The sequence below is a fragment of the Phoxinus phoxinus genome (genome assembly GCF_949152265.1).
Source record: "Phoxinus phoxinus genome assembly, chromosome: 22".
Classification (NCBI taxonomy): domain Eukaryota; kingdom Metazoa; phylum Chordata; class Actinopteri; order Cypriniformes; family Leuciscidae; genus Phoxinus; species Phoxinus phoxinus.
This window is the reverse complement of record NC_136897.1, coordinates 20,156,666-20,180,764: the sequence shown is the minus strand read 5'-3', so window position 1 is coordinate 20,180,764 and position 24,099 is coordinate 20,156,666. Positions and strand designations below refer to the sequence as shown.

At 38.4% G+C, this 24,099-nt stretch overlaps 1 protein-coding gene across 4 annotated transcripts in view; it reads right to left on the bottom strand.

The window, feature by feature from the left end:
* ephb2b (eph receptor B2b) overlaps positions 1-24,099 on the bottom strand; it is a 160,835-nt gene that overhangs the window by 72,728 nt on the left and 64,008 nt on the right. For all 4 annotated transcript variants that reach the window (XM_079596905.1, XM_079596903.1, XM_079596902.1 and 1 more), the window contains 2 exons: positions 11,157-11,236; positions 2,427-3,111 (listed from right to left, as the gene is read on the bottom strand). In XM_079596905.1, the coding sequence (XP_079453031.1) occupies positions 2,427-3,111; positions 11,157-11,234 (763 nt within the window). In that variant the 5' untranslated portion in view covers positions 11,235-11,236. The remainder of the gene's footprint in view (positions 1-2,426; positions 3,112-11,156; positions 11,237-24,099) is intronic.

Genomic DNA, 24,099 nt, shown 5'->3' with positions numbered 1-24,099 from the left:
GAACAGACAACCACCATCAATAAACTATTTTCATAATAAATCTACTTACCTATCTATCTATCTATCTATCTATCTATCTATCTATCTATCTATCTATCTATCTATCTATCTATCTATCTATCTATCTATCTATCTATCTATCTATCTATCTATCTATCTATCTATCTATCTATCTATCTATCTATCCATATGTCTGTCTAATTCAGTAACATTTTAGGTTTAACTTTGCATGTAATACTTTTACAATTTATTAATAATAATGGTTAATGATCATTTCTGTACTAATAAATTGTAAGATTTACTGCTATAAATTGTTAATATATTTAAGAAATAAATAAATGCATATAAAAAAATGTATCCATTCAACCATCCTAAAGTTGAGACAGTTGTGTTTTCAGAAAATAATTAGCTCTATTCCTTTCAAATCTAGCCATTTTCACACCCTCAAAACATAGGCAGTGCTAATCATCAAATGCTCTGTCATAGTTTTCTCTAGCCTTAAGAGTGCTGATCCAAGGTCAGTTCTAGCGCCTCATTAACATTTACCTCATGGGATTATGAAATTTTATGACATTAGCACTCTCTCACTTGCAATCAGGCCCTGCTGTCGAAAAATATTATGAAATATTCCTCAATGAATTAATATTCATGAATGCTTTATGAATATAAGCTAAATGCTCAGTGATTAGGATCATTATTCTCTCTGTTAGGAGTCGGACTAACAGTCTTTCAGCAAAACACTGACAGTGTGATGTGAAAGGCTTTAACAAGTACCTTTTTATAGCTTGTTTGATTTGACTTTGAGCCTCTCCATTTGTCTTTCACAATTGTATGGTTTTTAATCCCAGGTGTTTATAGAGATACCTCAATTCCAAGCAGACTCTTGAAATATTAAAATCCATAGCATGCAGTAAAGAACATGAAGATCAAAAACAAGCAAATGTGTATAATTATGTCAGCTCTTCAATTTAAAGTAGACTGCTAGACGATTTATCGGCAGGTGCTCCTGTGCAAGGATTGTGACCGTACTCATTAACTGTCATTGAATGCATATCGGCAGAGTGCCGCCCTGCTAGTGCCTGCAATGAGCGGCTATCATCACAGCTCATCCTGGACTAGACGGGGAGCCGGGGTGGTAATTACAGCCAGGCTCATGAAGAGGCTGAGCGAGTATGTGTGTGTCTGTCTGTGTGAGTGGGTGCGAGAGGGGGGGTCTGAAACACAGGTGGGCGTTTTATTGTGTCGTCTGTGTCAGCGTGGAGCCTGTCTGAAGGCTGTCGTTGCCGTGGGAACAGGGCCCGCCGTCGGGCGAAACGAGAGCTCCCACTGTAGAGCGAGTTGAATTACAGGTGAGGTAGGCTGAAGGAGAGGAGCACTGGGGTTTGGATAAGAAACGATCAATACGCTTACACGCTGTGAAAGGGCCAGCTTACATTGATGCTGCACAGGGATACTGTGAAAGGGAAAAAAACAGCCATACTACCCACATCAACATGTTTGAGTTGCCTGGGATATCACAGTGAAACCACAACATCAACAGCGGGCCATTTCTAGAGCTTCAGCTTAGTAGGAAACACATGCTGTAGCTTGTAGGTCATTTACACACAAAAAATACAATACAAACATCTAAAAATCCTTAAAATATGATTAATTTAACAACGAAAAATTGCGCAGATTAGCCTAAAAGGCCCAGTCACACCAAGAACGATAATTATAAAGATGACTATAACGATTACTATGTTAGCATCCACACCAACACACAATTTAATTTTGTTTATTATAAGCAAGGGCTGTTGTTATGTTGTCTGCCTCTTTAAATGCTCAAGCTCTTTAAAACAGATGAATTCTGAATGGCTGTCAATGTTTTTATTATTCATCAGCTGGAAAAAAATACTTGTGAAAATGAATCCAACAATATTGTTATAGTTGTGGTGTGCTATTCTTTTACATTTAGAACTATTTTTAAAACTATATCTTTATCATTATAGTTATTGTCCTTGGTGTGAGACATATTTTCACAGAATATATCTTAAATTATAACATTTTAATAATTGCAATTATTTTAATTATTTATAATTATAATAATAGTTTTTAAAAAAAATGTTGTCATTTTTTTTCTTATAGCATTTGCTATGGCATAAAGCCAATATTGTGTTAGTAATGCTTAAAACAATAATGTTGCCAATGGGGTGTTGCCAAAATATACTCTCTGAGAACAAGCCTTAAAATATACTGACATTTTGTTTTCTTGTAGCATGTGAGACTACAAGAATAATGTGCTGAAAAGATGACAGCTAACCAGAACACACAGACAAGCAAACAAATACTTTTCTGCTTTTTAGGGTCAGTAGCAGCTGTGACCAAAAAATGAAGAGTTTTGTGTAACATGACAAGACCAATACACATTAGCAGAAAAGCATGCTTACCTTTGCAAACAGTTCCATTCTCCACAGCCTCGTGCCCTGCTTTACACATACAGCGGCCGATAGGGACCATCCACTCTCCATCTCCATTACAGTACAGTTTAATGGGAACGTCGACCTCCTCGGCATTAGGGACGCACACTCCCCTCGCCGCCACCAGTGAGGTGCTCTCTGCTCCCGAAAGCGTCTCCTGAAATATCGCTCCGTTGCGGATGGTGCGAGGGCACTTCCGGTAGAACACTCGCACGGCGATAAGCGACATGCATCCGCCGTAGTCCTGGAAGGCTAGGTAGAAACCGTTACGGGAGACGGGGCCGAAACTGCGAACCTCTGTGTTAATCTTCATCACGCGTCCGCCCAGGTCTACTTGCGAGAAGCTCTCATCGGCCGCAATGGTATCCACCTTGATCCAAGGGTTTTCCATCCATGGGGGAAAGACTTTGGTGGCCGTGTCGGAGTCTGATTCATAGTAGTAGAGGTTGAAAGTTTCCTTGCAGGAACCAGGGACTTTTGGGATGCTGCTGCAGTCTCGTACTGAGAACTTCATCTCCACATGAATGCGTTGAGCACCTCTTCGGCGGATGTACTTGGTGCGCACCCAGTTATTTTGGTTGGCAACGAAGACATTACACACCTGATAGGTACGAATGGTGTTCATATTCTCATCGTAGCCACTCACTTCTTCCCACTACAAAAAAAAAATGAGAAAGGAAAGGTTTACAGATTTGATTTAGATCCAAGTTTGTTTGTTTTTAGACAAGGAGAAATGGGGAAAATGCTATATATAGCCATACACATTTATTTGTATGAATTATTAAATATGTGCTCATGTGAGAACAAAAATGCCAGGTTAAGAACCGGCTACAGGTAATACAAAATGTCAATCCCTTCGCATAGATCTAGCTAGATTAAAAAAATTATCTGACAGCAGAAACTATCATGTTATAGACACATTTGTATCTCTGCATCAAATATCTGGAGGGCTTTACGGGCACCTGAACCATTTTCAGCAGCTTTCCCCATATGGACAGATTACTGAGCACAGGAGGAATGAGGTGGGAAAGAGAGCAAAATTCTCCTGCTAGACTGCCAACAGGCCCTGGCACTAGGCATAGAGAGGACTGGCACTGGCTTGGGTTTCCTGTAGACCTCCACATTGCAGTGCCAAGCGATTCTGGTCTCCATTTATTTTTGTCTCTCTCTCACTCACTCTCAATTTCTTGCACTGTATTAATATATGTACTATTAATATAGCTCAGACGGAGACAAAGAAAAGGTGATACACTTTGATGTTTACACAATCATCTATTTTTTGCACTGCTGCCTCTTTTCTGCCCTCAGGCAGCGTAAAAATGGAGCCAGCATAAGCATTATTAAATTCTTTCCCTCACAACGAGAAAACAACTGAGTATAGTTTAGTGAAATTAAACAAACATGCTGACTCAACGGCTAAACTAACAAAATAAATTATTTAAAAAATTAATAAAAGGGAGTGTATTAAAGGGATAGTTTATCCAAAAGTTCTCACTCATGGTATGGGTCAATAAATAAAAACTCAAAAGATCTTATTTTCCAAAAAAGAAAAAGTCATACAGGTGACATGAAAGTGAGTTACAGAATAAATGCTTTTGTAACCTATCCCTTTAATTAGAGATGAGACAAGAGAACAGAAAAGAAAAGAGAAATGAAACGAAGCGAACAGAAACGAAAAGAAATGCAGAACATTTACCTTCAGTTGACCAACTGATCATTAGTGTAACAACTCACATAAACACATTAAAAAAATCCATCCCGTTGAACCTATTACAAACCTACAGATAATCAAATTATACGGAAAGCATTTGATAGAGTGAAAGAGACTTCTAGTAAAATTTACAAGTATATATTGCGCAGACTAAAGCATGAAGGGAACACGCACCAGGGACTTCACTGCTCGGCCTAAAGTGACTCCAGATGACTCCATTGTGGTTTTCAGCCAACTTGCCTGCAATCAAGCCACAGGCTTACAGCACTAAACAACTCAAATACCAGGCACAGAAGTCTTGACCTAGTCCAAGAGGGAAAGCCCTTTTCTTCACCTTAAAAAACATTTTCGCACCACGGCCTCAAAGCCCAGCAAGCGATCACCCAAACCCTCCCCAAATCACCCTCCCCTTGAGTGTTATACTCTTCACTTAACAGCTGACATAATTTCCCAAATTAGTTGCTGCTTAACAAGGATTTTGACAGAGTTTTGACAGACTGGGGGAGAAAGTCAAGCCTGTCCAAGACCTCCATTCTATCAAATGATCTTGGACTAATTAAAACAGCATTCTTTCCTTGCAGCTTTTGTTCTTTATTCCCATGTCCCTGTTATTCGGCTGAGATGAACTGAAGTGATTCTGGATAGGATTGTGGTCATTAACAGTTGCTGTGTGTGTGTGTGTGTGTGTGTGTGTGTGTGTGTGTGTGTGTGTGTGTGTGTGTGTGTGTGTGTGTGTGTGTGTGTGTGTGTGTGTGTGTGTGTGTGTGTGTGTGTGTGTGTGTGTGTGTGTGTGTGTGTGTGTGTGTGTGTGTGTGTAAAATTAAGTTTTCCATCACTTCAGCTTAGTCCTTTTAAGCAGCCAGATGTGTTTTGGGTCACTGGCTACCATTGACCTTGCCACCTTTCTTAAGGATGACACATTCTTCCATGAACCAGAAAGAGGTGAGAATTAAACAAGAGAAGACAGGGTGTAGCATCCTCTTGTTTGTAGTCTGTCACTCTGACTAATCAAATTAGAAAGAATTTATATAAAAGCAAGTTGCTAATGAGAGACTGAGTAAGCACGTACCACATGATGGTCCAAACAAACGGCCTATAAATGGAAAGGCTCCCTTTGTGCTGTCTCGGCTTCCCTGCCACTCTTTCATCAGAGGCAAAGAGGAGAACCAAAAGAGACATAATAAGAGCCAAGCGATCAAGCACTGAGTGTGAAATTAGAAGAAACATCTTCATTTCCATAGGTTTTCTCCTTGACTTTCAGTGGGAGTGTGGCTAAAGGGAGACCATGTGTTTTAGGAGGGATTCATTAAATGGGGGGGGGGGGAGGGCAGGAAAAGTATATAATATATAAGCAGTCTTTTTAAACTTTATTGTTAAAAACTAATACAAATAAATATTTTATATATTTTAACTATTAAACAAATAAATACAATTATTGACTTTAATAAGTTAAAATAAATACAATTATTGATTAAAATGAATGATTGATTTAATTAGTTAAAAAATAAATAATAATAATTCATTAAAATCAGTATTTTTATTTATTTATATTGTGTGTGCTGCAAAATATTTTATATACTACTCTTTTTTTTTTTAAATAGTCAAAAGTTATTAAATGTGAAATATAAACTAAACAATGTAAGTTATGGACTTAACAGAGAGAGTCATGCTTACTAAATCTATGGGTCATGTACTGCTTGCTCCTAGCCTGGGTTTCCCCATACTGCCTTTGCGCAGCGCGATTTTATTCACGCTGAAAGGCAGTCTGGATACCATGGACCAGATTTTCGCCTCATCTAGGGAACCAATCACAGAACGGGGAGGGAGCAGCAAGACGATGACGACATCTATGCGACACAACTAAGCAGTTTGTTTATATCCATATATATCTTCGACCCTCATGTTTATCTTGCACAAACGGCAATAATCGTGAACGTCATTGTTTACAAAAAAATATCTTACCCATCGTCTTCTTCCTTGTCTAATTTCTGTCGCTCTACATACATCATCTGCCATAATGGAAACGATTGGCTATGAGCTACGTACAGGCGCATTTGATAGACATTCTTAGCACTCAATAAACGGCGCCGGGCATTCGTAAACCACGCCTCAAATACGAGAAAATGCACATGTGGTTCCCAGACCCAAGTCTCAACGAGAATTGGGTCTGGCGTTAGCCAGGCTAGCTTCCTCCTGCATCTATGGGTAATATACCGCTCTCAAAAATGTGTCAGGGCCATTATCAAAAAGTGTTAAAACACTGTTGGCTGGCTGGCTGCCCTCTGGTTAAGAGTCTTACATAGGGGGCACTTCAGCAGTGGTGCACCACTGGCTTGTGTTATACTGGCATCCAAATACAAAATGATGCCGCCATTAGGTCTAAGGGCTCGCGCTATGCTTTAAGGGGGACAAGCAAATATAAGAAGGACCATTACAGAGACTGCTAGGGCAGAACCCAGAGATTCAGTCCACTGAATGAGAACACAACCTGGTATTTATAGGCCCCACATGGTCCTGATATGCACTCTTTCAATCATGACAAGACAAACTAACTGTATTCTGTGTTCTTCTCTTAATCTGTGTATATTAAGCCAGGCATCACTATATCTCATAGTTAAGGATTTGAACAATCAAAGATATCTATCATAAAACCTTAAAATTTTGTATTCACAAAGTTTGCTTTTCTAGTTAAAAATTACAGTTATACTGTACAAATTCATTTGATTCTACTTCATTACATTTACATTTAAATTCAGGAATTTAATTTTAATTTAAAGTGCGTTCTCAATTTAACTCTGAATGGTGCACAACCCTACTAAATAATAAACTGACATACATTATCCCATAACATTTGTGCTAAACCTGCTAAAAAAAAAACTTTCAGAACACGAAACAACATCACAACATCCAGGTAAGAACCAACAGCATGATCATTTATTCAAGAATTTTTTTTTTATGTCTTGCTGTTTTTGGATGCAAAAATGTGTCCTCAGTGAACATCCTTAACACTTTGGCAAACAGAATGTTTTAGCTATATGAGTAATCTTGTGTAAACAGTGTCTTCGGCATAGAAAAGTATCTCATTTCAATAAATCATGCACCAAAAAAAACGAAGTCACAATTGAACTGAATTAAACTTGTAACTTAACTTGCACTGGGAAAAGGAGCTCTGTGATAAATGGCACACTGTTCTTGTGGACAGAAGTTTAGAAACGATAACTCCCCTGCCACCCAAGACGAAGGAAAGTTCACAGCCGAGCTGTGATCTATAAGTCTCCCAGACAGAGGCTCTCCCGGCTAGAGCGGAGCCGCACGCTTGTGCTGAATTATGAAAAAGGCTCGCTCCAGGGGATGCAGAAGTTGGCCGCGATCAAACTTTTGTGTTATATTAATTGTTCCACTATGACACGGCTCTGAACTTTTATTTGGACTTCTGCATCTTTTACAAATAAACTGTCAGAACCTTATGAAGCTTACATGAAGCTAGCAATTAAAGCTCTCCCAGGGCTGTCATTTGTATTCAAGCATTTGTAAAGTCCTGTGAAATATGCTGACTCCACATCTCAATGCAAAGCGCTCTTTGGACTCAAAGAAATACATCATAAATCTGCATAAATAAATCATACACACAGAGGGACGAAAAGGAGCATGTATGACAGCTCCTGAGGGAAAGTTTCCCAATTTGCAGTTGTGGGAAATCTGACAGATAGAGTCACATTGAGACATTTGTCCTGAGGGGACGTGTGGGACAAATGACATCCGGATATTTCAGCTGAAGTGCAGTGGGATTACAACCCTAAGCGAGATACTGAACTCGCCACCATTAGAAAGATTGACAGAGGAACAGAAAGTGATTGAAAAAAATGAGGCGACCTACAAACTGAGCCGTCTTTGGCAGTCAGCTTCAATTACCTCCATCCACTGGTAATGCACAACATGTGAAGTAAGACAAACAAGCTTCCTATTGCTTCTTTAACCCTTGTGTCTATCTATATCCATGTGGATCATGTTTACATAACTCATACGAATCAAGGACATGACAAAAGAGTTATATGCTGGCGAAGGGCGGCTTGTTTCAATCTTGACATGTGACCACACAGAGATTTGATTTCCTGATGGTGGGACCCCAAAATAATACAATAGTTTTAGACCGATCCACATTGGAACTGATTTCAGGACATTTCTCGAACCAAATTATTTAAGGCGGTTCTGATAGGTTTGTGTTGGTTGAAACATCTGTTTCTTGATGACTTAATCTAGCTCATGTCATGCCAATCAGAAATACTCAAACTACATGGTTTTAAACAAGGAAACCACATTTTTAAGAGAAGCTAAATGGTTGTTTCAGAACTGTATGACTTTCTTCTGTGGAATACAAAATTAGACATTTTGAAAAATGTGTTGTTTTGGACCCCAGAAGATTTTTTTTAATATATATATATATATATATTTGTCGTCTTTTAACAAAAGACAAAATCATAAAGGGTAGAAATGATATGAGGGTACGTAAATTATGAAAATTTCCATTTTTAGGTGAAATATCCCTTTAACAGAGGACATTTGTGAGCATGTTCCCCTTTACAGCATCAAATTTCATTTCATTGTTCATTATTCCTCGCAAAACAGACAGAAGCAGTTCATGAGCATGCAAATAAAGTCACAGATGATTAATGACAGTGTTAGATCTAGACCTTGAGGCAGTCAAGTGAGGGCCACACTATCACACTGATTAGTTACACAAATGTACTAGCTTATTTTCATGTTCTGCGTCAGTAAGCAATGAGTTTAGATGCATGACCAAAACTGGGTTTGAACATGTTGGCATTTACACACATTTGTAATGTCTCCTGCAACGCTGTTCTCTAACTAAGCCGGTAATGACTTAATTTACAGCCTCATGAGGATGTGTACAGACTGCACACACCATTGCTGTTATAAATTAAAAATAAGTCATCCTTAAATAAAATGTTTACATTACATAAAATGCTCCCAGAGAGGCATAAGAAAAAATTGTCTTTTTACGCGATAAAACAACCATTAATAAAGTGCCCTTGAAAAAGCTGAAAAAACGTTACGCTTTTTGTTTATTTGAATTGTGAGGTTAACAATGAATCAAGAGGTTCACATAGTGCTGCTTACTGAAAATGCTCTCCAACTTGACATTTTCTCTACCACTTACTTTGTTTTAAGAGTGTTATCACAGTGAGTGTTATCGTAAAGAAAGTGTCTGATTCTGTGTAGCTGCTCAAATCAGGGGTTGTATGCCACTTTACAGTTATATAGACAGCCAAAAATCTAACAGACCAAATTTAAAGCCAGCAAATTCCACCTTTGATTTCAATAAGTCTTTAAATTATTAAAAGACATCTGAAATTATAACATATGATTTTAAAAAGCTGATGTGCAGGTCCAAACCCATAACTATACAGACATGTGGAGTAATGACTAAAGTCAAAAATAATAACAGAAAGCACATGAAGTATGTGCTCCTCACACCTGGCTGTGATAAAGGGTTACCATAAATCTTTCTTTAATGTAGGAGTTAACTTCCATAATTACACTGTTCAATATATACCACCTGCACAAACCATCAAGGGGTTTAGAATAAATTCAGGACACAAATGTGAATGAATGAATGAATGAAAGAATGAATGAGTGAATGAACAAACCACATCTGGATTTTTTCTCCTTGACAGTTCGGCAACGGGTTTTGTTTTGCAAAGCTATTCAGTGGCATGTAGGCCAACTGTTGATGGAGTGCTCTATATTTTGACTGACACTGATACTTTAGTTAAGCCCACAAGGCTCTGCAGGGGTGTAAGACAATAACTTAAAGCCGTTCTCTCTATAAGGTTTACAGAATCCCACCTGTTTAGTGCTGCAGCGGGGAACCACCATGCCCTGACTTTAGTCAAAGTGTGCTATGTCTTGCTAGAGACTATTCTCTATATCTTGTTTCTTTTAAGAAAATGTATATGGTCTTGGTGTCAGACAGCAGAATAATCAAAAAATGAATCTGAGGGAATGTTGGAACAATCACTAGCATTCCTTGCTGAAGAATCAATTTCCTCTGAGACGCTGGGGCAATTTTGGATATCTATTCTATAATTTCTGAATGTGTCAGAACAGCAAATAAGTTTTGCATCTGGACCATGCCATATTTAATTTCACACTTTATATCACGACATTCCCTCTGTCTGTGTAGCTATTAGCTGTGGTATTGAAATGGTTTGTTAATTCTTCAGAGTTGTAAAAATGAAAAAGATGTGATGACGCAAAGCATGTGTAATTCCGTTTCTTTTGTTACAGAGGAAAGGGAGAGGTGAATCTTATTCGGTGCAGATTGAATCCAGAGCCTCAGACCCGAAGACACCAGACCTCTTTGTTCTTTAGTATTGATTGCTCTAATCAGTACAGAGGGAAAAGCTGCTTGCCCTCAGGTTCGAAGAGAAGATGGTGAGCAAAATGATTTCTAAAGAACTTTGAAGTTGCTCAGCCACATTGTCAGCCTTCTATCCTCTTTTCTTCCTCCATTTTTTAGTCTCTCTGTCTCTCTCAGTCTTCCATTTTTATTTTACTGCTTCCAGACGCATGGAATGGTATAATTTAAACCATCCCCCCAAACAGACACAGAAGCATAAATAATTGAATAAAATAGGGAGTGGTTTTTTAGAAATACACCAGCAAATTACTCAGGAATATACTTTTCTTTCCCCGATCTGTTCGGAAGAACATAGATCTTGGTGTGGGGGAGGAGACGATTAATTACTCCCTGACCAGTGGGCGCTGAGCAGGCATGAGCCTACATGGATGAAACCTAGTCTTTGTGGCACTATATGGTAAGGATTCACATCCAGTTTCTGTCATAATCATCAGAGTAGTAGGATTAATTGATCATTTCATGTAACCTCAGTAAACTGTGTGCAATAAAAAGACTTACTAAATTAGAAAAAGAAATCTGTTAATTTATCGACACATTAAGAACTTACACTATTGTCACTTGTCCCCGACACCGGATATACTGTCCAGCCAAGCTCTGCGGTCGCTGTGGTGGAATCCATCAACATTTCTGTGGAAGTAGGAGGAAACATAAAAAGGTTACACATCCAGGTCATGCTTTGTACAATGTTCAATGTCTGTGAGTTCATATCACCCACAGCATCTAGAAATCTATCATTTATCTTCAATGAACAGAGTGAGGGAAATTGCTAATGTTGTCTCGAATTACACGAGGTTCCTAAATTACAAATAAACCCAGACAAATATAGAGCTTAATCGCTTTTTATCCCCAGTCTTTGCTTAAGGAAATGCTGGGGAAGAATAAAAACCTATGAATATTTCAGATATTTCCATGCATTAACATCATTCTTTATCCAGACATTTATAGAGGCTTGTGATACCACTTAACCAACTGCTCCATAAAATACTATCAACACGTTTGACACGAATCAGCCTTAAATCTGTTTCGATATTACAGCTGTCTCCAGTAGTAAAGATGAAAAATGCTGTAAAATCAAGAAGAGGCAGGAAATAGTGGGTTCTGCTTCCCTCCCGTGTGATTCAGCCAAGATATTTTATAGACAACAGCACACTATCAGGCTCCACCACTGCAGAGGTTACATGGGTACAGGATGTAGGTTAGCAGTTGGACAATGATGAGATAACCACCAGAGAGATTTTAATAACGACATGGCAGCATATTGATACTGAGAAAGCCTAATCTTTCACAGACCTTACAATGCCTTTGCAGGCAAATGTGCATAAATATCCAAGTACCGTTCTAGCCATAGCTAAATTTGTGTTCAGATTGACTTCTCTTATCAGTACTGGGGATGTCACAAAGATTATTTTGGTAATTGAGTAATAGAGGGTTAAAACTTCATTTTGAAATCGTGATGAAAAGTTCGCACATTTAGAAAGTTATTGATATTATCCTGGGTTGGTGTAGGTTTATAAATGATTTACATTAAAATCTGATGAAATGGTGCACATCGCATTCCCAGATGAACGTTATAAGCGAAACAAACTCACAGCATATGCAGAGATGGAGTTTGAGATCCACACACATGTGGAGCAGCATTTACTGTGAACGGAGCCGTTCTGAGATGCACGTAAACACATGTAAATAAAGTACATACATTAAACCCGCAGGGCATATATTTATTTAATTGAATCACAGTCTTTTTCAGTAAATTGCAAATGAGGATTTTTTTAAATGTAGTACTGCAATTTAATTGAGGAATTAAGACAGTCCTTCACAGTACATAGTTTGGGTCACCATTTATATGTGTACAGGATTTGAAACCCCTCTAAAAGACTATTTTTATGACATGCCAAACAAGGCAAGTGAATATTAATTTGGTTTGCTCATACTGCGTGCTAATATGAAAGCTAATTTAAAATATATTGTAGTTGAGTTTTTCAAATATTGTGACTAAAATATATTTCTTCTGCCTCCTAATATTTTGGGGTATTAAAAAGTGTGCTTTCCGTTGATGCTAAATCCACAGATTTCAAAATATAAATCTAATAATGGTGACAGCAAAAAAAAAAAAAAAATATATATATATATATAAATAAAATAAAAAACACTAAACAGGTGTATCGCTGCCTCATCAATATTCAGCATGGATATAATGGCTTTTAAATCAGTTATCACTCAAAAAGCTCCATAAATAGCCCCTCTGTGTACATTTGCATAAAAAATTTATATGTACATTCTTCTTCCCTAGATAAAACATTGATATTCTACAGTTTGTATAGGGACAAGCATTTTATGCATGCCTTCATAGTAAAGAAACTCCAGATTTCAGTGCCACTGAAAGGGGAAGAATTATAATCAGATGAAAGATGACCGTTTGGTTGAGTAGAAATCAATCTAATAACAATTACTTCAATTACTCCAGCTGTTCAACATCAGCTCAGACCTTCAAGTAACAAGATTAGCCAGCCTTTCACCCACTCGTTCTGTGCTGAGACTGCTAGGTTGGAGAAGAAAAAAAATCTAGTAACTGGAGGCCAGTTACTCTACTTCTACTGATTAGTTGGTGTTAAAGAACATCTCAAGTAATTGGGGTCAAAGAGAACACATTTTGCCGTCTGGGGTCCTCAGAGGCACGGGGATGATAGTTCTCAGTTCAGATTGGCCGTCAGTCATCCCATGTGAATATTCCATGTTATCGCATTGATGGCTTAATTAATTTCCTCTAGTAATTAGAGTAAGACTAAGTTGTCAGACTTTTGGAGGGAAATAGAGGAAGTTTGTGTTTTATCACAGTCGAATGCAGCTGTTTTGACTTCCTTTTACAAGCATCAGAGTACAAAACGTCTTTCAGAGCCTCAGCTTGAGGCCAACTAATTACCAGTCTCAGCTATTGGAAATACTTATTCATTTACAGAATTTTCATTAATCTTGCATTAGGCTATTTGATCATTTTAAATGTGCTTTCGAACGCTGGTTGCAATTAAGACGGGCCTTGAAAACGACAGCGATTTCGAAGGAAAACAGTAAGTGTACTGTTTGGGGCTGTGCAGAGGAACGCAGCCTTTCGGGCATGTCTCTATACCTCAGATTCCCTCTGAATTATATTCCAGGAAAAACCAAAAGCATTCAATGAAAAAAACTACATGTGGGTCCAATTTATTTGAAAAAGGACATATTCCATCTCTAAGGCACACAAATTTAAGCTAAATTACGTGATTATCACTAAGCCTAAAATTTATACTCATGAAACTTACTCTGGATGTTCATTCATAGCAGTCTAAAATGAAGATCTGCTTTCAGTTGGTACACAGAGGTGAAATCAAAATCCAATTATAGGCCATAATAAACAATAGAATTGAAAAAGTGGCAAAGTGAATTTTCTAACCTCATGCCGAGTACTTGTGGGCATGTGGTCCTTTATAAAGCACCATGAGTGCATTGACTAGCGGTGAGGTAAACATTCTTTCCCTTTCATAAGCTCCTGTGCTTTATAAGCTACTGCTTTTCGCAGTCTGGAAGAGTGATGCACTGCCTGTCCTGTACCGTACGATGGATAACCCCCCAACCAGAGGCCTCATGCGTACGCAGAGCCAAGCTAGAGATTTACGACTCCCCACAGCTATGGCCGTACCTCACTGCTACGACTTGCTTCCAGCTCTTCAGCCTCTGTGACGAGGTAAACCAGAGGGGTCTCTCGGCTCCACGGGACTCTCTTATGGACTTTTTGAAGAGAGTAGTGGATGTGGCACCATGAGGATTGAATGTGTTTATGCTCACACCACGTCTGGAGGTGACAACACATTCCAACCAGGGCCTATGAATAAGCCTGAGTCATTGGAAGGTTCAGCACAGACACCATTTTAAGACCCAGGAGGACGCGTGAGTTTAAGCTTTTCAACAGGAATGATTTTTATGAATTTCCCCAATGTGAATATGTAATGGTAGGAGGAGCTCTCTGACCGCTTAGTAAAATACCTTCTCATAGTATAATGGAGTTCAAGACATATTGCTTAAGCTTTACATTCATATTACTCACATTTTACCTGAGTTTGTGGTCCGAATTGAGTGTGATGAGATAATAGGTACTGCAAAATAATTGATTTACACAAAAACAGTCCAATCCTATTCATGAATAAATTACTCTTATAATCTGTTCTTTTAAGTGAACTAGAAACGTACAGCACAACTAATATAGTCTGATTCATGAACAACTTACTCTTTTGAACCACTCCTTTTAAACAATCAAAAAGACTTCAAAGTCAGTGTGAAGTTGAAAACTATCATTTGAATCATTCTAACGAATTCACTGAACTCACTGAATCCATCTGGTATTCAAATACAGTAAAAGCACAGCTGATAAAGATACATATAGATATTGCATAGAGATATTGATGAAAACAGAGATTTTGAGGTTTTCTACAAACTTTTATACAGCAGTTTATAACCAAAGTGTTCATAACTTTATAATAATTTTACAAACTAAATGTAATTTAAAGCTTATTTAAAATTTTGTTTCTTGATTGTGTTTATTATTAGCCTAGCCTATATTTGTTAAATCAATTGTAAACAAATCAATTTTGAACTGAATTGAAAGCTTGTGAATCTGAATCTAAATCAGGCCATGTATTGATAACCCAGCCCTTGTTTTCGCTAGGATTTAGGGTGCCATGGCATTTCATCCGAAGGTTAGAAAGGCCAGCTGTTCATTGCAAGGCTGTAAACAAAAGGAGCCTCTGAACACCAGTCCACGTTAATTGATAGGAAACAGGATCCTTTCAGACCAGGGATTACCGTTGGGGAAATTGATTGGTCAGCAGCAATGCTCCTGAGCCAGAAAGTGGCACCTGTTAAAATTGCTACTTTTAAAAAGGCCACAGAAAGTTATTTGGGGAACGCTGCTGTGTAAAATGGCTACATGGATCATTAATAGGAGGGTCTGTTTATTTGGGGAGGTGATTAGGGTTTGAGCTGTAGACCACAGAATGCCACACACACTCTCTTGTTGCACAGGCACTGGACTGTAGCCACTTCACACATATACATTCAGTGACCTTGAATCTAGGCCTGTTTCCAAATCGGCATCAAGAAATGTCAACTTGGAATGATAAATGGAAAGTCTTCTGATGATAATTCCATTTCCTAAAGAATCCCTAATATCTCTAATACCTGTGTATGCGGCTGGTTTATATACTCTCCGGAGGATGCTTCCGGAGAAACCGGCTTGGCTGACTCTAACTCAATTATGTGGGTGGGCTAGTTATGACAGAAGACTATGGTATCATTATTCTAAAACTTGCAGAGGTGTATGTGGAGAGACTGACTGAAATGTTTTGGCAGCTAATGCCCAACAAACCTCCCCTCGCCCTTGGATAGAGCATGGCGGTGCTTCAGACGAGTGCTGGCTTCCAAATAGCCGAGGCCAAAATTCACATCAGTGACTCCCAAGCAGCATGTAGAAGCACTGGTAACACTTTAGAACAAGGCTCAATGTGTTAATGGTGTCCCCGACTAAGGATTTTCATAGTCAAATCAGATTTTTCAAGTCTTGTCTATAGTCGACTAATAGTCGAATCATGGGTGTGGGGGTGGGGGTGGGGGTGGGGAGGGGATGGGCTTTAACAATTTAAAGCCACGATGTACAGAACATCATAAAGATATAGAAGAAAATGTATACAAACATTTTGGATCAATAAAACTAAGAAATAACATATACTGCAAAAAGGCCACACGACAGACAGGATTTGCATTTCACATGCAAATGCAAATCAAATTATATCGGCTAAATTGCCGGTGCGAGCACGCTCTAAGTAGCCTAGGCCTATAGTGCAACATGAATGCACTGAAAAATAATCAACAATTAATTAACAGAATTAAATTAGAACATCATTTTCTAATAAATAGCCTAAAAAATACAAAACGAAATAAGTCATAATCAAGCCACAAGATGCAGAACAAATGTGAGCAAAATGCCTAAAGTGCAGGGAATATTCAAAACACAAGCCACAAATAGTAAAGTAAGATAACCCTGAGTGATCAATTAATAAAATAAAAAATAAAGAAATTATTAAAATAACAAAAGTATGGCCAGAATTTTCAACTTTGTCTTTTTAACTGCAGAAACAACAATAAACGCTAAACTGAATTGGCAGTCTTTTTAGCTACACATGTTCACAGCATCCAAAAATCAAATTAGAACCGGCTAAAAAAAAATTGAAATCACTTGTACCCTACCTGACCGAGAGAGAAAAATCCAGTCTTTCACTCTATCTCTGTTCGTTTGAGTCTTTTCAAATTGTGTGCGCGGATAAAATACATTCTAAAACTCTTAACGTGAAAAATGTTTAACGACTTAATGTTCTAAAACTATTATATTAAAAGATCAAATGCTGTACACCTTATTAATAAAGCATACTAGCCTAAAGAAAAGCAGATGAGCTCAAGCATTTTCCTCCCATAGAAAACTGTTCAAGAAAACGCTTAACGTGACTTTCTATAGGGGAATGCGTTGCGTTCATATTCTGGGTTCATCTGCTTATCTGCACATAGTATGGTTTCTTAATAAGGTGTGTGTAGCCTACTGTGTACAGCTGACTGTATGAAAACATATGATGATAATCAGGGCCGATTATATCCCGTCTTTCAAAAGAAGACGGAAAAACTTGTCAGACGACTTCTTCATACTGTGTATGAAGGAAATGTCTCATGTTGAATTTAGGGCTGTTGAAGTTCAGGCAACACAAACGCAACACATTAGCAGTTAAAAATAAGTGCTGCTAAAGCAGGCTTTTTTTTACCTTATGAATCACTCGTAGGTCAAACCAGGGTTGCTAGGTCCGTGTTTTTTTTTGTTTTTTCTTACACCAAACATTATTTGTAGCATACCTGCCATCTAATAAAACTATCACATTACCATTAGCATATATAACATTATCACATTATGTTACATTTACCTCAGGAAAGTTATCCAGTGTTCACAGTTCCACTAGAGGAGCTTATTTACTGTTAATTATTATGTATGTTTGAATACATTTGCCATTAAGACAAGTGTGTATGAAAACTTCTTTAAGTGCAACTGAGTTGTATACAAACATATTCACAATATTACCGTTTTCACAATTTCTGATCAAACAAATGCAGCCTTGGTGAGCATAAGAGACCTACTGACTATTCATTTTTGTAATGCTCTGTTATGAAAAAGAGAAACACGGTGTAAGATTTCCAAACACTTTGATATCAAAATGTTTCCTCATTAGAAGCAGCAGTACTGTACGCTCCAGGCACATACTCCAGCACAGATTAGAGAAGTCATCTCTACTATGCAGCCATTTGTTCCTCTCAGGCATGTAACCTCACGCTGTTCTCTCTGAGACACACCTGAAAAATTAAAGCTAGTTGGGGTGGGAATACATTAGAATAGTTAGGGCATCTGAGCAATAATAACCACATTGCTGTTGCTGCTATTCAGCTCAGGCAAATACTTTTACATATACGACAAGAAACCACATAAGAGGTAATTAATGCAGGATTGATGTAACACTAGGAGGATCCTTCTGCAATTTACCGAAGGGTCCGGAGAAACCATTTTATCCGAGTGGCATGTGTACGTGATAATGACGTTCATATGTCACGTTGAAGGGTAGAGGCCCGTGTGGTTGGAATGATGAGTGAACACCGCGCCGCAGCTCTGACGTGCCCCTAGTCGTCTAGAAATCTTTCAGCACAACGAGGGTCAATTAGGTGGAGTGCACATAACCGCCGCATTACAGAATGGCTTTGTATGGTAATTGAGTCCGTATGCCAGAGCATACGGCACCCAGAACGTGCTTGGAGAGTAAGGGTTTAATCCAGGAAGGTGGCAGATACCCAAACCCCACCAGCGTTACTTTAGGGGCTTGTGAGGACCAAAACAGAATCTGTTATACTTTAGATTCATCCGCCGAGAGGTCTCTCTCTCTCTCTCTCTCTCTCTCTCTCTCTCTCTCTCTCTCTCTCTCTCTCTCTCTCTCTCTCTCTCTCTCTCTCTCTCTCTCTCTGAGATTAATGAATGCTCTGGGATTATGGTCAGGCTACTAAATGCTGAATTTAGGGGTCAGATGATGATGATGATGATGATGTAGGGAAGTGTGGAGGGATGTGGAAGGGAAGGCAGAAATAAAAGTGGACTCAGCCAACACAGAGTATCAGTGTGTTTCAGAGGAAGAGGAAGCGGGTGGTTGATTTTGGCAGTGTGCGGTTCCTTGTGAAATATGCTACCACAGTCGGCGGAGCGTTCCTGACTGCTTGACACAATGATGTAGCTCTGAATTCCCAGGGTTCAACGCGTGACATCCTATGGTAATTCTCCATCCTTACATAGCCGACTAGCACATCATTCAAGACTGCTAAGGATTGAAAAAGAGTTATAGCAAAATAGAAATTAGGGAAAACTGCACATTCTTTTTATTTCCACTCAGACACATTGACAGATGCACCCCCCCCCCCCCCCTCTCTCTCTCTTTATCTCTCGCTCTCTCTCACACAACAAATGAGATGTCCTTGGCTACTCTCTAATTTGTGTTTGTCTCAAGGCCAGTCCCTCAAATCAATCCCAGCGCCTCTTTAGCAGTTTGTTTAAATGGGTTGGTGTTTCTTCAGTGAAAAGCTTAATTATTTACTTTGAATGTGCCTCACAAAGGGACCACGAAATGTTAATTGCAAGCTGCACTCACTCTTTCCCTTTTTCAAACCCTTCTCGCTTGTGTTGGGATCCGGCTTCAGTTGATTGGCTGTGTCTGACAACACGATGGAGAGAGCTGACAGACAAACTGCCTTTCCAACCGATCGCTATTCCAAAGCAGATCAGAACACAGACGATGGACCTTACATCATATTGGATTATAAAATCCTACTCTTCCTGCCAACCATTTAAGCACTGTGGTCTTTCCATGCTTCGAAATATGTTTTTGCTGTTAAGGAGGAGATGGTGTGCCGCCAACTTGTGAGATGCTAAGGGCTAATGTGTTTTGGTTTTCAAAGAACACCGTATTTAAAAACCATTACAGCTGCTGCAATGTAAATCAAGTGTCATAAATGAATCATTCTACAGTATGGCTACATAAATATAATAATGTGAGGAGGAAGATTTAGATTTAGAAAAGGGGCTGCACAATGAATCGAAATAAAATTTAAATTGCAATTATTAAACCGCAAAAGGCTATGTTTTTTACATTAACAGTGAAAAAAAAATCTAAATGTGCAAGGTTTACTTCACTTTTACCTTTGCATAATTTCATTCATTTTTGTAGACAGAAAAGTTTATTTAAACTTTTGCCAACTACACACAGACTTATTTTTTTGCCAAAATAAAAGCTGGAGAATTTAACATCAAGCAAATGCCATGTGAAAGTATGAAATAAATGTATTACGTTTGTGATGTTACTAATCGAACGTTAAAATCATCATCATCATCATCAACGTCAACAATAGCAACAGGCCCATTTCTAACAGAAAGCTGAAATTCTAGGAATAGACACAATCCTTATTTGCAAGGGTGTAGAAGATCAATACCTTCTGACAGTGTTGCATCAGAGCAAGGGAACTGACATCGTAAAGAAGCATGAAAAAGAAAGCTGACAGGTTTAGAAACATCACCACGCATCAAGTTGATGAAAATGATAATTGCCAGCATCCTACTCCTTGCCCGCAAGGCAGACCAAAGCAATGACGATTAAAAATGTGTACATTGTGCATGCATCATGAACACCGAGGAATCCAATTAGTCACAGCTGTGCGGTTTGGAGGTTTGCAATACATGCCGATTCCTTTCTTCTGACATAGCGTGGTAAGGATATGCCTCTCCTGGGCTTCTTTTACAGCGTGGGCCCTCTGAACGAGAGATGCATGTTCTAGTCTCGGTGACTAATGACCGGAGATGCATTGTATTACAACTTAATATACTGTACATTGTGACAGCAGAATAAAAGATATTGTACTATGGATTTGAAACATTACACATGGGACCCTTCTTCAGGTTGACCCATGAGCAAAATAATGTATTCCAGTTGCATCTCAATCTCTTTAGGTTTATCTTGTGTTGCAAGTTGCATGCTCTTTGAATAACCTCAACAGGGAGCACAAAGATAATGCATCCAAGAGATTCTTTCCTCAGAGTGTTCTGCAATGAAAAACCAAACATGACCTCTTTTATAGTTGTCCAAACAACCATCACCAAATAAACCCTCTCCTTGTCCGTGTGATTGCATTAGCAAGTCAATTTAGCTTGGTCATTAACCTGCCAAAACAATGGTTTATTGCGTGTTTTATGAGCTAAAAGATCCTTTAAAACTATCAGTAAAATTTGCTAACAGTCAGCGTAATTCTGTGCTGGGATCTTCTCATTGATATGGGACTCCCAAGAACCTATGCGAGTCCTCCGCGCAAGCCAAGAAAGCTTTCTTGGAGGAGGAAGCCACAGATGGGCCACTCGCGAACTGTCAGAAACAGACGCTGCTCTACAACACCCTGTTGTGTTCCAGAACCAACTGCAGACAGATAAATATTCATAAGAGTGAAGGAGACGTGTGGCTACAGGTTTCCTCTCTCTGATATCCTTTTGAATATTTAAATCTGGCCATAAGGGACCCTAGACTTTCCTAGACTCACGAGGTTAACCTCAAACAGGAGGTTTGATCTCCTTCTGCTGGCTTTGGAGAAGAGTTACAGTGCTGCATATTTACATTCATAGATTTGGCAGATGCTTTTATCCAAAGTGACTCTGAGCGGTAGGCTATACATTTCTCATTTTACCAGGGAATCGAACCCCTGACCTAGGTGTTGCTAGCGCCATGTTCTACCAGTTGAACAATTATTGAGGCTGCAGTGACATATTAGACCTCATAATTGTCAGACATTTGTGACTATCACATTTTCAATTACTTATCACAGGAAACATACTATAAAAATCTAAAAAGATTAGTCTGGGATCTATAAATCACAAAGAGGCGGAAAGAGGCAGGCTTGTATTATAAAGAGGGTAAAGGTCAAATATTGAAGCTGCACTCACCTGCACTGCAATTTTACATGTGTCATTATAACACTAATGAAAGTGAACACTTCATGTCATGCAGAATAGGCCCTGTGGCCGTCTAACACCTCAGAAGAGAATCCACTCCGACAGAAGAGGGAAAACAGCACCATTTAAACCTGAATGGTTTGAATTTACTGTTCGAATGGTCATGATGTTACATCAGCCTGAGGCTGGATACAGATGGTGGAGGGATAGCAAATCTAATGCATGCTTGCTAGCACTTCATAACTAAACACTGTTCAATATGCCATGACCTTTCACATAAATATTTTTGGTAACACTTTATTTTGCAGTGTCCTTATTACACGTTACATGCAGTTACTATAGTAAATAACTATAAATGATGCATAACTACATGCAACTAACCCTAAAGAAAACCCTAATCCTAACACTAGTAAGTACATGTAGTTAATATTACAATACATAAATGTATAATTAAACTGTAACAGGGAACCCTTAAAATAAAGTGTAACCAGATTTTTATATGAAAAAAAATAGCCTAATAATAAATAAAATGAAAAAATCAAAACAAATTTTGCATTGAACATTTTTCAAATATTATTAAATATTTAAATGCTTGAATCCAAACTAAAAATCCTGTTTGGAACCAGATTTAATGTTTAGGGCAATTAGCGCTCATTTTGAAGGCTGTATGAACATGGTTTCAGCTCTGTCATGATAAGGCGAGACATATGAGGCTGTAAATGTTTAATGAATGCCAAATAAATAACTAATTTCTTAATATGTAGTACTCTCACGTATCTGAGCATCTACAGTCTATGTCACATCACATAATCAAATGGGTTGTAAACTGATCATGCTTGACCACTCTCTAGCGGATGTTATTTGGTCTAATATGAAAGGATTAGCTTACTCGATTTCAATATCTTGCAGGCTTCCTTTTTAGCAGCCATGTGTGTGAGAAACCATGTGTGCGGAGGGGACACTTCATTACCTTTCCCTCTTGTTCACATTAAATCCAGTGAATTGAAAACAATATTTTTCAACATGAACACATGACGCTCCAAAGAGTTTTGAAATATAATAGTTCAAAAAGAACACATAAAATGGAACTAATGTGAATCGGATTTTATTTTGAATTGTGAAATACACTTAGGCTATGTTTTGCATTAAAAACAGAAAATGAACGGTGGTTGACTGAAACTATCCTTTTAAACAAGTAAAAATCACACTGTTAATTATTAATCAATCATGCAAAACACTACCAAACCTGTTCAAGGCCACAAATTATACTCAACAATCGAACAGAATCTCTAAAAGTAACCTAAAAATGTAGGTTATTCAAAAGTAAAATGGCATTCAGTTGTTAAAATAATTTAAATAATGTAGGCATGCCAAAAAAATATTATAATAAAAAAAATGACAATGTAGCCTACTATAAAGTAGAGTTTAGGAATACCTGCACTGATTATCCTGAATATCCAGTGCATTTAGTATCTGACTGGAGTCAGTGAACACATGACTCTAATCCTAACACTAAGGTTTTAGGACACTGTTTTCACTTAAAAAGGGTCATCATCAATAACCTTATATAATAAAAGGAAACAAAGCCAAATTTTAAACAAACAATAAGGCTGGAGTTTAAAAATATATGTACAAAAACATCCTACGAGCATATGCTCAGTTTACAGAGATAGCCAGCGCAGTTACCATTAACACCTAGCATAATTACAGCATGATAATCAGCACTGCGACTCAGCAAAGGCGTGATGAGAAGCCATTTAGAGCAACAGCTTTTACACTCGATAAAGAAAAATTAAAAGTAGTGACCTGCTGGGCTGGATCACACCCTCAAATTACCCCCCAGGGTAATCCATAACCATCTCCCAAGTGCAAATTATTCAATCTGCTACAGTACGGAGTGTACTGCTGACACCCAATATGTTCATAATGCTGTGGCCTCATTACAAAAGCCTCTCTTTATTACCTGCAGCTGCGATTATGAACTTTACCTCGTTAATATCAATTCTGAGGCTTGATAATAGGTAATGGTTCCTTTCGACTGAGAGCGAGATCCATTAAAGACACAAGGGTAGATTTTCTTGTCGATACTTTTGAGGAGGGAGGCGCACAATGGCACTGAAAACGGGTTTTAAGGGGTCTGACGCGACAAGATGATCTCCTGCCAGTCGATGGAGTGCTGTCTGCCAAAGAACCACTTCATTGATATTTGTCAGCATGTAGGCCAGGGTTTCAATGCATAATCAATGCAAAGCTTCTCCTTACTATCCGTAGTAGTCTCTATTAAACCATAACTGGACATTGTGAAAATGACCACTTATTCGACAAATGAGCATTAAAAGTGTGATGAGGTGGCTACAAACGCGGTGAAAAATCTGTAAGAGAACAGAAACGGTGTTAT